This window comes from Pan paniscus, chromosome 2 (assembly GCF_029289425.2).
Source record: "Pan paniscus chromosome 2, NHGRI_mPanPan1-v2.0_pri, whole genome shotgun sequence".
NCBI classification, from domain to species: Eukaryota; Metazoa; Chordata; class Mammalia; order Primates; family Hominidae; genus Pan; species Pan paniscus.
In genome coordinates this window covers 37,624,064-37,639,613 of record NC_085926.1, presented here as the reverse complement: position 1 = coordinate 37,639,613, position 15,550 = coordinate 37,624,064, and the positions used below count along the sequence as shown (strand labels likewise).

General features: G+C 43.1%; 1 protein-coding gene across 3 annotated transcripts in view; it reads right to left on the bottom strand.

The window, feature by feature from the left end:
- Window positions 1–15,550, bottom strand: part of ITGA9 (integrin subunit alpha 9) — a 369,289-nt gene that overhangs the window by 134,269 nt on the left and 219,470 nt on the right. For all 3 annotated transcript variants that reach the window (XM_034956118.2, XM_034956120.2, XM_034956121.3), the window contains exon 18: window positions 3,028–3,178. In XM_034956118.2, the coding sequence (XP_034812009.1) occupies window positions 3,028–3,178 (151 nt within the window). The remainder of the gene's footprint in view (window positions 1–3,027; window positions 3,179–15,550) is intronic.

The following is a 15,550-nucleotide window of genomic DNA, read 5'->3' as shown; positions in this document are numbered from 1 at the left end:
CTCCGTCTCAAAAAAAAAAAAAAAAAAAAAAAAAAAGAATATTTCACAGGCCCATGTTGGTCCTGTTAGGCCTGTGGGTTGTTAAGCAGGTTGGGGGGGCTCTCCTGGTGCCCCTCACTAGCCACTGGGTCCTGTCAGAATCCTACCCGGGGCTGGGTGATGCCATTTACATCCGCTGTTTATCAACCTTGCAGCGTGGCTGGAGTCCTGGAAGGGTAGTTTCTGTTTCTTTTCCCTTCCTTTTCCTGCCACCCTGAGGGTCGTCTTGCCCATCTGCTTTTCTGGCTGGCCCTGCCTCCACAGCAGCTACAAGATACCTCCCTGCTCCGTCACCACTCTGGAGCTAACACTCACCACGTCCCGAAGAGCCTGATACTTTGTCAAGTTTCTGTCGAACTGAAACCTAGGGTTCCTTGTGACAAATGTTTCAAAGGTTGCTGGAATTCAATGGCAAAGAGATCAAAATGATGTGCTCCCATTTTTCCCATGGCCAGCTACAGTGGCCAATGGCTTGTACCTGTGGCCTTCCCAGGCACATTGTCTTTGACTTCCTAGAGCCTCCTTGTCCAGCATGCTTGGGAGGCTACTCACCACGCCTGCGTCCCTCCAGTGGCCAATGACGATACAGGGGTAGAAAATGATGCTGTCCCCAGCAGCTTCAAGGGGGGACAATTCTGCAGAGTGATTTATGCTCCAGGGCTTCCCCACCTCTTCCCAGCCCATAAATCAGACCAAGGCTAGCTTTGACCCGACAGCACATCCCTCCCAGCCCATCCCCTGCCCCTCCCTGCTCCCTCGCCCCTCTTCTCCTGAGAGTGCTCCTCCAATAATTCACACACATTGGGCCTCATGCAGTGAAGAAGGGATGCGGACGAGATGCAAAAAGTCCCTGGTGTATAGTAGGTGGTCAAAAATGTGACTTCACACCCTCTGAAAAGTTACAGAGCTAAGGATATGATCATTTACTGGTACTAATCTCCGTAAAAGACATTTCTCACAATTTTACTTAATATAGAAACTGGGAATAACCTAAATACAGAATAAGAGGAATTTTTAAGGTAAATCCACAGTATATCCATATGGTAGAATATTATGCAATCTCCAAGCTAAAAAGAAAAGCATGGTAAAGGGGGAGCAAAGCAAGATACAGGAGGCTAGTGAGTTTATAAAATAGTAAGACGAAGTCCTATATACTGACAGAGTGGGGTCAGCTCTGAGCTTTCTAGCAGCCAATAAAGAGAATGAAGCCTAGTCAGTCACAAGGTAAAAACAAGCCAAAATTCTCAGGCAAAGGGACAGCTATTTCTAAGTCTGGAAATAGCTTAAATGAGGCTGGAAGGAAATTTCTCGCATGGGTCCTGAGTGAGAGAAATCTGTGTAATGTAATGAGCCAGTTGCCAACTACATCTTTTCAGTTACCACAGAGATGAGTTCCACAGGTCAAATCCCCAAGGAAGCCCCTCTCCCCCACCTACCAACCTACCCTGCACAGGGAGATGGCATCACAGCACATGCGATTCTGTAAAAGATACTGTGTGTGTGGCCATCGATACTTGAACCCTACAGATACTTGGTTCTCTCTTGACTGGGCTTAATCCAGCGGTAATTTTTAGAATATAGAAAGTGGATGGAAAGCACACCCCTCCTGCAGTCCTTGATTGCTTTTGTGGCCTCCCTCAACCCTGGAGCTCCTAAAAGCTATGAAGCAGCAGGGAATCTGAGATGACTTCTTGGAAAGTTTTGGAGTGCCTCTACTGTTGGTGGCTCTGAGCATTTCAGCTGTCCCCTAAGCTGGGCAGGCTTGGCACAAACCTGTCAACACTATTGAGGCCACAGAATATGTGCCTGAACAAACGCCGTTGACCTGCTCAATGTATGCCCAGTGCTCATCGGTGGGCAGAGTGAAGGTTTTCCACAGAAAGTGATTTTGGTTCCATTTTAACATAAAGAACAAGGCACCCCCGTTCAATGCTGTAAATATTAAAAAGCTGCAAGCAGTCCCAGCTGAACAGCTATCAACAGTTAGAGCAACACGGGGTAGAGCAGAGTCGACTTTTGTCCAGTTGTTCCCCCTTGTTGTCTGCAGGGAAGCCTGTTCACTTCCTCTGAGAGGTGGTACACTCGGGATGATTATGGGTAGGGGAGAATACCAGCACTGTACCTTTGAGTCATGCTATATAAACTTCACTTCATTCAAATTAATTTACTCTAAAAAAACTCACTCAATTTGTGGAAATAATTTAACTACCTCAATTCACTCAAATATGTTAGGAAGGCCAGGGGCGGTGGGTCACACCTGTAATCCCAGCACTTTGGGAGGCTGAGGCAGGCAGATCACTTGAGGTCAGGATTTCCAGACCAGCCTGGCCAACATGGCAAAACCCTGTCTCTACCAAAAAATACAAAAATTAGCCAGGTGCACACCTGTAGTACCAGCTACTCGGGAGGATGAGGTGGGAGGATCACTTGAACTCAGGAGGTGGAGGTTGCAGTGAGCCGAGATTGTGGCACCGCACTCCAGCCTGGGTGACAGAGCGAGACTTGTCTCAAAAAATAAATAAATAAATAATCCAAAGCACAGGCCAAAGCAGTGACCCTCTACTAGAAACATCAAGTACATCATACATAATAACTAACACGACAAGCAGTGATCTGCCCTTACTTTCACAACTACTGACCTAAAACTGGAATTCTCTAGAACATGTGTGTGCTGGAGACAGCAACTGTATCATCTCCAAGAAGGGGCCAGATGTAAAACCATAGGGAGAGGATTCCACAAGAGAGAAGGGATGGGAGACTACATAAATACAGACACTTCTCTGGCACTCTGTGGGCATTTACGGCTCCTTCTTTGGCTATACCAACATGTTTTCTAAGCCCAGGAAGAAAAAAGTTCTAATCATTCTAAATGATAGTCCACAGAAAGGATTAGTGCTTGTAGAATCATTGCCTATTCCAGGCTATAATGAAAGTCAGCAAGCGCACCAGATGGAACAACTGCTCTTTTTACAGGGATGCCCTCCTTACCTTCTGCCACATGTTGATGAAGAAGAGCTCCCGGGAAACATTGAAGGACACGTTGGCATCATAGGCATCATCTCCGAGGTTGGAGATAGAGATGTTTAGGGAGATGTTCTTCACAGCCCCCAAAGCTAGATACAGGGTTTTCTCATCCATACTGTAATGAAAAATAGACAGCAATGAATGCCCTGAGGCCTACACTAATATAACATGAGGCACAGGGGGTAGTTGAAGGTGGGGGGCAGAAACCGAGATCAGAACTACAAGTTCCAGGAGCCCCATTAACTAGCCATGTGTCCTTGGGCAATCAGTTAGCTCTAGGGCCTCAGCTTCCTCATGTAAAGCACAGGGTTCTACCTTGCCTAACTCACTAGACTGTTTAGAGGCTCACATGAAATCTTGTACATCAAACTTCAAAAACTATAAGGCACTTAACAACCTAAGCGTGGGATTCATTTGTACATGAATTCATGTGGTTATTTTTGAGTGCCTACCATGTGCCAGCCATTACTCCGTGCTAGGGAAGTAGCAGCAAAGAAAACAGAGTGCTGGTAGCTTCAGGGAGAGAGAAAACACACATAGAAAGAAGCAAATATGTCTGTCAGATTGTGGTAAGAACTGTGGAGAAAACTTACAAAGGGTAAGGAAGATAGAACGTGCCAGACTTGCAAGGGAGGTGGGGTGCAATTTACAATAAGGTGATCAGGGAAGTCTCACTGATGAGGTGACTTCTCAGTACAAACCTGAAGAAAGAAGGGGAGCAAGAAACACGGTATGTGGGGACTAGCAAAGGAGAAGTCCTGAGGTGGGCGTGTGCCTGGCATGTGCAGGTAACAGCAAGGAGGTCAGTGCAGGTGGAGAGGAGTGATAAAGAGAGCAGGAAGGACTGAGCTCAGAGGGACTGAGGGAGTTGGGGCAGCAGATCCCACAGGGCCTTGAGGGCCAGCACGGGGACCTTGGTTTGACCCTCGGAAGCCCCTTCAGGGCTCTGAGCAGAGGAGCAGCGTGACTTGACGTTAGTGTTTAAAGGAGGCTCGCATTGGCTATGATGTGAACGGTCTGTGGAGTGGCCAGGAGAGGAACAGGGTGCCTGAGTAGGAGGCTCTTGTGACAATCCAGGTGTGAGAAGATGAACGTGAAGGCCAGGGTGATGGCAGCTGAGGGGGTGAGAAGGGGTCATATTCTGGACACATTTCAAAGGTCATGCCAACAGATTTTTCTCATGGACTGGATGAAGGGTGTTAGGAAAAGAGGAGTCAAGGACTGCTTCAAGGATTTTGGATTCAATAACTAGAAGAGAAAAGTTGTCATTTATTGAGATGGGAAAGACTGGGTTGAGAAGGTTCAGCAGAGAAAATCCAAATGCCTATTGGGTTTTAAAGGAGATTTTGAGGCAGGTGGATGCATGAGTCTGGAGTTGAAGGAGGGGTCTGGGCTAGGATACATTTGGGACAGACTAGAAATGATCACTAGGAAATGAGTATAGATAGAGATGAGGACTCACATTTGGGAGTTGAAGATGAGGAGGTGTCAGCCAACAAGACTGGAAAAGCATGGCTAGAGAAGGAAGAGGAAAATCGAGAGAGGAGGCATCCACATGGTCGCAGAGGACAGTCTCAAGAAAGGAAGGATCAATTTTGTCCAATATGGCAGACAGGCCAGAACAATGGGAATAATTAGAACTGGCCATTGGAATCAGCCTTCTGGAGGTCACTGGTGACCTTGATAAGAACTGCTGAAGTGGCACGATGGGAGGAAAGCCTGACTGGAGAGAGTTTCAGAGATGTAGGAGGAGAACAAATGGAAGCAATGAGGACAGACAACTATTTGGAGGAGTTTTTCTCTAAAGGAGGACAGAGAAATTGGATGGTAGCTGGTGGGGGAAGTGGGCTCCAGGGAGTTTTTTTGCTCTTTTTTATTAAGATGGGAATTATCATAGCATATTTGCATGCTAATGGGAATGATCCATTAGAGAGGCAACAATTAATGAAAACATGACAGGCAACAATTGCTGGGGTCTGATGAATGACTGTTCTCGCCTGGCTGGAGGTGAGCTGAAGATGCATTAGTAGATGGGTGGTAGGAACATGCGGGAATTCCTCTGTGATTGCTTCTATTTTGTAGTGAAATAGAAGTAGGGTGAAAGATTGGGAGTTGGAGGAGAAAGAGGTGAACGTTTGAGAGGTGAGGAGATGGAGGGAAATGGGGGCCCAGGACAGGGGTGAGTGAACAGGGCTAGGATGAGAACGGTGATAAGGCTGAGGCTGAAGATGACAAGGATGAAGATGCATGAGAGACTGATGATTATTGTGTGATGCGACCTTTGAACAAAATAAATCCATGTGAGTGGCCAGTTTTAATTGGATAACCAGTTAATGGAAGATGTAATTAAGGATATAATGGTTTGTATAATGAACGGTTGTTATTTTTGGCCACTCAGCATCCTGACATCCTCGTGTTTTGGGGGAATCTCAAGATAGGTGGGGCGGCACATCAGCAGAAAGGGGGCAGACCCTCTCTTTCCCCTCTTCTTGATCACTAGGGTGTGGGCACTTGCCTAAGTGAAATCATGTGATCTAAGGGTGATCAAGTGGCAGCGATGTGAGAACAGATGCTCCCACCCAGGGCTACAAATTTTGAGGGTTGCACAGAGACACCAGGGATCATCTGAAGTAGCTACAGAGGAGTAAAGAGCCCAGAGGTGGAACCCTGGGCTAAGCCTTGCCTCCTCTGTTTCCTGCCTGTGTTGGTTCCCCAGCCTTCTTGTCTATGCTCTGAACCACCCCACATCCTTTTAATAAATTCCTTTTCTGCTTAAATTAACCAGCATACGTTTTTCTTGTTTGCAACCATTAATACAGCTAATACACCATGCAAAAGAAGAGAACTCTTCAAAATCTCCATAGGCAAAAATACTTTGAAATACTAATTTCTGGGGGGTGGAATCCTCATTACCCATCCGTGAAGAGAGGACCTCACTCTCCTGCATGTCTGGCACATCAACAAGAATAACATGTGCAATGAGAAATATGATGGCCTTGCTTTGAAAGCACGGGCTCTGAGGATCCAAACAAGATGTGAAAAATTAACTTAAGAGCTGCAAATTCTTGAACGGCCTCCAATAAATTAAGATCCTGATCTCAAGCTATTGTGGCAATTATTTATTATTGTTGGCCATTTTAATCTTAAACAGTGGATAGGTTATTTCTGTTCTTCTGTTTGCTTTTGGAAGATTAAAAGAATAAACCTCAGGCTTGAGTTATGAGAGAGTGCTAACCTAGCTTTATCTTGAGAAGGAAGTGGACAGGCATTCATAAGTAGTCCTGACATCAGACAGTGTCCAAGGTTTCCATGGAATATTTGGCAGGGAGACAGTATAGATGAGCCCAGGACCATGGAGGAGGGGCTGCCTCCTCATTCCAGTTTAGTTGTTCATGTGATCAGCTTCCTTTCCTTATATGTAAAGGGTAAGGGATCAGGCCAGGGACATCTAAACTTCTGCCAATCCCCAAACCTTGGGCCTCTGTCACTTAATCACACAGCAAAGTCATTCCTGGGATTTCAAAGTCAAGTGATTCAAACATGGCTCTGTGATTAAGGGAAGCAGCCAGGCAACTTCCAGGGCAGAATGTGAACTCAGATTTTTTTTAGAGGAGCCTCAAAGCTGGGGTTTCATTCTTTCTCCAAAGCTAAAAAAGTCTTTGACTAAAACAGCACATCTCTGCTTCCAAAGTTATTTTTAGAAATGAAATGAAAATGTGATGTGCCAGCATGATATTGGGTGTTGTCAAATATGTCATCCTTCTGAAACCTCACAACACTGAGAAAGGGTCTTGATATTAGGCCCTTATTAGAGAGATGAGGAAATTGAGATGAAGAGAGAGAAGATGCTGTGCTGGTATGAGAACCCAGTAACTCCTATCCCTTCAAAACTCATTCCTCTCCAACATAACCCACATTCTCCAGCCCCCTGACTATCATGTCCCCAGGGGATCCTTCCTGATCTCCCTGCCTAGGTGAAATAAATCCTCCCATTATGAGCCCCCCGCCCCCCATGTGCCCCATCAACCCTTCATGGCACTTATCGAAGTTGTGGTTATGCATTTGTTTGTGGGGCTTTTTGGTTAAGGACTGTCTATCCCCCACTAGAATCTAAACATCAGGGGCAGGACCCTTCTCTGGCTTTGCTTATCGTTGAACTCCTAGTGACAGAGTAGTGCCTGGCACATAATTTCTCAGGGAATAAAATTCCTTGAATATCAGAAAGATTCTTCTTCAATAAATAACTAAGCACCATGGAATGTTCAGCATAAAAACCCCGTGCCTGATTGTTTTCATCTTTTAGCAGGACTGTCAGAGAGGTTGGTCTCTCCTAGCAGGTGTTCAGTGAACACTTGAATGAATGAACATCCATGACATCCCCACAACAGATCATCAGCTCCCCCTTCACATTTTACAGATGAAGAAGTTGAGCCCCAGAAAGGGGAACCCACCCAACTGAGGTCACCCGGCCATGCAGGGTCTGAGTTGCAACTAGCAGCACACCTCCTTTGGCATGAAGGTTGTCCCAGCTATGGCTCTAATATCAACTCCATCTCAGTCGGGAAGGGCTCTGGCAAGAAAGTTTACTAACACCTGAAAGGAACAGGACTCCACAAAGACCAACCTCTCTGACAGTCCTGCTGAAATAGTAAAACGATCAAGCATAGAGTTTTTGTGCTAAACATTCCAGGGGTGCTTATTTATTGAGGAACAGTGTTTCTAATCTTCAAGAAATTTTATTCCCTGAGAAATTTCCCCATTTATTTTAATTTGCTTGTGCAGTCTTTTAAGTGGGTTATATTACTTTGTACATGGATCGCTTTGCTGTGCTTTTATATGAAAATCATTATTAGTAGTCAACATAAGATACAAAGTGTACTGCTTCTATAAAGCTTATCTTACAGCATATATATTGCCTGCTGAAAATATATTGCTCATTTGTTATTAAAAATCCTACCCAAGTATATCTTACAGCAGCTGGCTTTTTTTTGACTGCGTTATTGGGTTTGTACTTAAGTTTAGCACCAATTCATTCACTATACTCAAAGGCAGATGTTACTGATGACATCTTGGCAGCTGTGTCAAGCCAGAAAATCTCTGTAGAACTTGTTTTCTGTCCTCATTCATCACTGTACATTAGGATTACCATTCAAAGTTCCTTGTTGGGTAAATGCAATACATTTCCATATCAACCACATATGCTGAATCACTAAGGCAACTAAAGCAAAAATTTCCTCTTCTATCCAGATAATTTTTTGGATGGTGCTTAATAATATTCTGTTGGATCACTTAGATTTTCCTTAAGTCTTAGACATAAAAACCATGACCTTTTCTTTTGCTGCCATCATAAATCTAGCCTGAGTAAAGGCTAGCACAAGTGTTAATCAAATGCATCCAACTGTATTTGCATTAAAAAAATTCTCATTACACCATCATTATTATTATCGGTATTGTATCTACCAACCACAACTATATTTAACAATGATGACTAGGATAATAGTATAGGGCAGCCAAGTCTGTCCATCCGTCCATTCTTCACTCCTTCCTTCTCTTATTTCTCTTAGTTGTTTATCCATCTGTTACTTTTTAAAAACTATTTTTTCCCACTTCATGACTATTAGGATGGCAACTATCAAAAAAACAGAAGACAAGAATTGTCAAGAATGTGGAGAAATTGAAACCCTTGTGCACTGTTGGTAGGAACGTAAAATCGAGTGGCTGCTTGGAAAACAATATGAACATTTCTCAAAATAATTAAACATAGAATTGTCATATAACCCAAAAATTATACTTTTGGGTTTATTACCCAATGAACTGAAAGCAGGAACTCAAAGAGACATTTGTTCCCCCATGTTCATAGCAGCACTATTCACAGTAGCCAAGGGTAGACACAACCCAAAGTGTCCATGGACAGACAAGTGGATAAACCAGATGTACTACACATACAATCCCCAGTTTTCTCAATCATGGAAATCATACCAAAAAGGACATTGTGAAGCAGATTTTATTCTTCCTAGGAGCAATATCATAACTAGGGGCAGCATGCCCTCAGTAAGGATTCAGCTTCCAAAAAATCACAGATACTCTCAACAATGTATCATAAAATCAATGATGCAAATCATACATGTAAATAGCCCCTGCAATGTGAAATCACAAACAATGCTTCCCATCCTTAAAAAGGGCAGACATCATAAAATCAGACATGGAATTTGACAGCTGGAAGGGGGCCCATTTGGGTCACCATTTTGCAGATAAAGGCAGACAGTTAAATGACTTCCCCAAGGCCACTCAGCAGACAAGGGCAGAGCTCTAACCCCTGGTCCAGTCAGTGCTCCTTTGCCTTTCCCATTGCTCCTAAGGCATATAAAAATGCAACTAAATAGTATCAATGTATATGAAACATACTTGGCTATAAGATTATAAATAAAATTGTGTTTATTTCCTTAGCATTTAGGATATTTTAGAATACTGGGAGAATATTTAGAACATAAGGTGTCATCTCTTTACAAATGCTACTGAGGTGCTTAACTTTTCTCTTGACAATTTTCTTTGAAATTTGTGGAGGCATTTGAGATGACTCTAGATGTCTTTAGCCACTCTCATGGGCAACCTTCTTTCTGGGTACTTTGTTGACAACTATCAAAGCTTTTCAATTTTCAGAGTTTAAAATTACAAACATGAGTAAACCATAAAACCAAAATTGCTCATCTGTTGTCTTTCTATGAGAGATATGAGCAAAAAATACCAAATAAATTGATTATAACATGAAGAATTAAGAGACGGTGTTAATTAAGCTACAGGGAATAAGTGAGGACTGTCAGGCACCTCCTGAATGCATGCTGGTAAATGAATTACCCAGGAAATAAACCATGAAGTTGATAAGACCTGCCAAAGGAACAGGTGAAGACCAAGGGGCAAGAGAAACTCAGGGAAAAGATATCACTGTTGACTGAAGTTATTACATGAAGCTTCCAGAGACAGGTAGCAATTGAGCCACATCTGAAAGAATGATCCTAAAACTCACTTGCTTGTAAAATGCTCTGCCTATTGATGGGCAGAAAAACAGGGAGTACATTCCAGCCAGAGAGAAAAATAAACATGATCAGAGGATGAAGGTGGGCAGAAATAACATGGAAAGGGGCAGGAGAAGGACACTCTTAGCAGAAAGATTAGCGAGAGGCAAGTAGATATGTGTAGGGCACATCCAGATTCCCTTAGATCTTGAAGACAAAGATTTGATGTTGATATTCTAGGCCCATGAATTTAACCAAGTTTTCTTGAGTGACCAACTTAAGATATATTATTGCAAGTAATTTGACAATAATAAAACACCAAAGTGAAGATATTAAAAAATGTAATCAGCTATAAGTGGTTCCACCTGGGGTCTTATCACTGTGTAACCTGCACAGACTGCAGTTCTATCTAGTCAGTATCCCCATCTCTTTGTCAGAGGGCTTTTCTCTGCAGGCCAGGAAAGTGCCTAAGAATTAAGCCTCTGACATGCTCTGCAGCAACCCTCAATGACTGATGGGAACTGCTGTATAATTACCCCAGCTCCCTTGCCTATTGAGTGGGACAACTCTGAAGTTCATGTGCTAGACCAGAGCTGCCCCATATGGTTGCTACAGATAACACGTGGCATTTGAGCACTTAAAATGTGGCTGGTCTGAATTAAGTTTAACATACACATGAGTTTTCAAAGACAGCAGATACTCTAAGATGTAAAAATCTCCACAATTGTTTTAATATTGATTACATGCTCAAATAATTACTTTTGGGATATACTGCATTAAATTTGTTTCACCAGTTTTACTTTACTTATGATATAATATGATTGATTTGTGATAAATCTTTAATGATACATACTTGCTTATGTTACTGCTTGTGAAGTAGACGTCCAGGGGAAATAAATTTGGGTAAAAATGAAAGTAAATAGTTTTGGGCCGGGCGTGATGACTCATGCCTGTAATCCCAGCACTTTGGGAGGCCAAGGCGGGTGGATCATGAGATCAAGAGATTGAGACCATCCTGGCCAACATGGTGAAACCCTGTCTCTATTAAAAATACAAAAATCAGCTGGGTGTGGTGGTGCACACCTATAGTCCCAGCTACTTAGGAGGCTGAGGCAGGAGAATGGCTGGAACCCGGGAGGCAGAAATTGCAGTGAGCCGAGATCACACCACTGCACTCCAGTCTGGCAAAAGAGCAAGATTCCATCTCAAAAAAAAAAAAAAAAAAAAAAAAAGTAGTTTTTAAAAATTGATCATATTTAGCTCCTACAACTCACTTGCTTATAAAATGCTTTAGTGAATATTGTGAAATGCTGAAAAAAAAGCGTAACATATGTGTGCTTTTCTTTCTCACCAAGTAATTTTGAGTTTCACCAAAATCTGATGTCCAAAGTTGTATGTTGTGCAAATGAGCCTCATTCATTACCTGTGATGTGGTGGGAGAAAAAAGTAGCAAGCCACACAGATCTAGGGAAAAAAGAATGTCAGTGCAGGCGCCCCCAGATGCAGAACTGGCGACAGGTTTGAAAGCAAGTTGTTTATTCCAGAGGTGGTTCCATAAAACACCAGTAGGGAAGGGGTAGAGTGAGACACAGAAGGACAGGCAACCAGCAAAGGCAGCAACATCAAGCCAGTCAGCTCCCTGAGCACCTGGAACTTAATCTTGCTGGGGAGCTCTGGGAAACTGTGCAACACATGAGCAGAACAGAGTTATCCCATTTGTGGGATGAGGGAATATTTACGTGTCCACTCTAGTCAGTCATTGGTTGAGGGCTACTGCAAAGGTGGGAGGCTGCACATCTACTCCCAGTACCTCTGGCAAGATACTTGGTAGGCAGAAAAGGCAAAGAGATATAGTTACTAGTAGCTGCATACCAGCATAGCACATAAATATAAAAGGGATGCAGCCAGCACTGATCATTCCTGCTACAGGATCCTATGTCAGCTTTCTGAATAGGAGAATGGTCCAGTGAGTGAGGCCTGTCACTGGCAGGAGACCAGATCAGTTAATCTGAATATCTCTGAATTACAGGGGCCCAAGCTCCTTCTGGAAAGGACCCAAGGCTCTGGACAAACCCTACCCAACCCTTGGGATCCACATTCTGTTCACTTTCCTTCTTGCGTAACTGTCACAAGGAGACATCCCAGGTGCCATAGTCTCAATTTCTACTGATGTGGTTCAAGTCCCAGGCCTCACAGTCCAGCCAAATGTGGGTGTGGGTGACCAAAGACACTCCTGGCCCCAGACTGACCATCAGTGGGTTGCACCAGGGGAGCTGTACCAGTTCTCTATGACTGGCAACTGTTCTTAAAGGTAGGTGTGCTCATGCTGTGCAGGTTCTTAACTATTTTGAACATTGCCCCTGCCATAAACTGGTATAACTTAAAGGAAACACACAAGATACCACCCTTGTTGAATCTGAGGGGTGTATATTTCTGAGTTTCCCCAGTGCAATTCACTTTGGGTAGACTCACTAGGGACCAACTGAAGAAGATATACATGTCAGCAAGCACAAGTTCATGAGCCTCTGTCTATAGGGCATGCACTCCTGTAAGAGGCTGCTCTCAGCTTCCCCACCTAGGAAGGCAGCTGCTATTGCATCTCCAAGGTACAACAGCATTCATGCTATTTTGTCCCAGAATGTTGGTATGGTGTTTACTCCTCAGCCTCTGCTCACCTCTGTGGGCTGGGAGCTTTTACAGTTAAGTCTACTGCCATATCTGAGAGTTATTCCAAAGTCCCCTGGATTTGTCACAGAAGAATTTGCATTCAAAGTGCCAGTCTGGGAGCCTCTCCTTCATGACACAGGTAACTGTTCTTTAATAATCTACGCCAAATAATATAAAAGCCCATTCTCAAAACCACAACATTTCTATGTCTCCTAAGAATAATGCCGCCAACATCAGCCTTTAGTGGTACAATGCCAGGGTAAATGCCTTCATGAAATCTGTAAACAAACAGTATTATGAAGGCTAAGGCCATGTCCTAGAAAGCAAATAATAAAAACTATCTCTGTAATGGAGCTAGAAAAATACACTCATTTCATGAATATGTATAATGAGATCAAAATTTAGAGACTCACGGATTTTCAAAGCTTCAAGGGATCTCAGAATTCATTACAGACCAACCTCCTCCCCATTTTGCAAAGACATTGAGGACTAAATAAGGTAGACAACTTAATAACTTATTTAGTAACTAGTGGCAGTACCAGGATTCAAACCCACTATGTATTAGTCAGAGTCCAGAAAGGAAAGCAGAACCCATGCCAGGTAGTTCATAGAAGGGATTAAAATGGGGAACCAGGTACAAAGGTGTGAAAAGAACCAGAAGAGCAAACAAGGTAAGATAAGGAAAAGCTGAGATCAGAAGCAACTGCTGACACCCTTAGAGTTGGAGGGACTGAGGGAGGAGGTGTTGTGATTGTGACTGGGACTGGGACTGCCAAGAGGGAGCTAAGACGGTGGAGGAGAAGTAGCTACTGCCAGAGATGCTGCTTAAAGTGAGTGGAGTTGAGGAGAAACACCCTGACTTTTCTCCTCCTCCCTTTCTCCAATCTCACACCAGTGATGCCACTGGCTGAACTTCCCAAGAAGCTTATCTGCAAGGGAGCCTGGGAAATGTTTTTTTGAGTCTCACAGGGGAAAGGTGGGGAATGGATTGATGTGTCATGTTTTCAGATTCTCAGTCCATTACTCTCAGCTTGGAATAGGTTGTAGTTGGAGCTCACTGTCACGTGTGAGAACTCTGGACAAGGAAAGCCTGAAGTGCAACGAGGTACTAAAATGGAGTCGGTTTTCATGCAATGAAAGCTCCGAGATTTCTCTTTCCTACAGGGATAGGAAACTGTTTCTGTCTTGCTGTCCCATTTTAGTTAGTGACTGCCTATTGTTTTCGATTCCTGCAGATTTCAGTGAAACATGGAATTATTTAGAATATGAATATCAATTTTCACTGCTGTGAAAATCATTAAAATTTCCTGATTTAGAAGATTCTAGAGATTGTGGCAAACATTTAGGGATTTATTTTACTAACCAAGAAAGGTATTGCTCTATTTTTTGTTGTAAAAAAAAAAAAAATCACCAAGAAATACTAAAAAAGAATATTGTACCAAAAAAGGTTCAATTCTAAATATATTAGAGAAAATTTAATTTTATTTTATATTTTAATCTATTCTAGAATAATAAAAATTGTTATTTCTGTCCAACTACTAGTCTTGTCCTGTGGTTATCCTGCAACTTGCCCCAGATAAACATAGGTAATCCCCTGTGGTTTACAGCCTCAGCCCTAAACCACCTGCTCTAGCCCATTGGATGCTCCTCATCCCAACAAGCTCAACATCCCCTATGACACGCTTTCTTCTGTTCAAAGCTTACCACCTTATCTGACCCTGTCCTCCTTCTCAGGTGTGCCTATCCCACCTGTATTAGCCTGTTCTCATACTGCTAATAAAGATATACTTGAGACTGGGTAATTTATAAAGGAAAGAGGTTTAATTGACTCACAGTTCCACATGGCTGGGGAGGCCTCACAACCATGGCGGAAGGTGAATGAGAAGCAAAGTCACGTCTTACATGGTGGCAGGCAAGAGAGTGTGTGCAGGGGAACTCCCCTTTATAAAACCATCAGATCTCGTGAGACTTATTCACTATTACAAGAACAACACAGGAAAGACCCGCCCCCATGATTTATCTACCTCCCACCGGGTTCCTGCCACAACATGTGGGAATTATGGGAGCTACAATTCAAGACGAGATTTAGGTGGGGACACAGCCAAACCATATCACTGCCCTACCTCGGCACCACTCAGCTTCTTCTCCAGCAGTCCTGCCCTAGTTTCTCTAAATACACAACCTAGTAGTCTGGCCCAGCTCCAGCTGAACCCTGGGTTGATACCCTTATACAGCTTGTCCCAGACTTCCACTAGCATCTATCTGGATACTTGTCTGCATTCAAATACACTTGAAAAAAATCCAAACAGCAACATTAATTAAGTTCTGCTTTTGTTTTAAATCCGTAACTGTACGTGGCTTTATATTCATATTTATATATTCAAATACTGCATAAACCAATAATATTAAACAGAACATTCTATATGTATGTATACATGTTTTAACTTCCTCTGGGAGTGAGTTACTATGCCATGTAGTTTGAATTGTGCTTCCCCATCTCATCATGCTTTAGAAATCCCTTCTAATCAGGCAAAACAGATCCATATGGTTATTAACTCCAGAGAGAGATCATAGTGCACCCCTGTAAGGCACCTCAATTAAAATTTACAGTGGGTCAGGGAAATCATTCCTGGGACTGAATTTCTGGTTTGAAAAACTCACTTACAGGAAGCCAGAAATACCTCTACCTCCCTCATAGGTACCCACCTGGGCCAGTTTTATGCTCAAAAAGTGAGAGAAAGAAAAAAGCATTTACTAAGATGATCTGAGCCAAAATAGTGGTTTCCCTAGCAACAACATTCAGATAA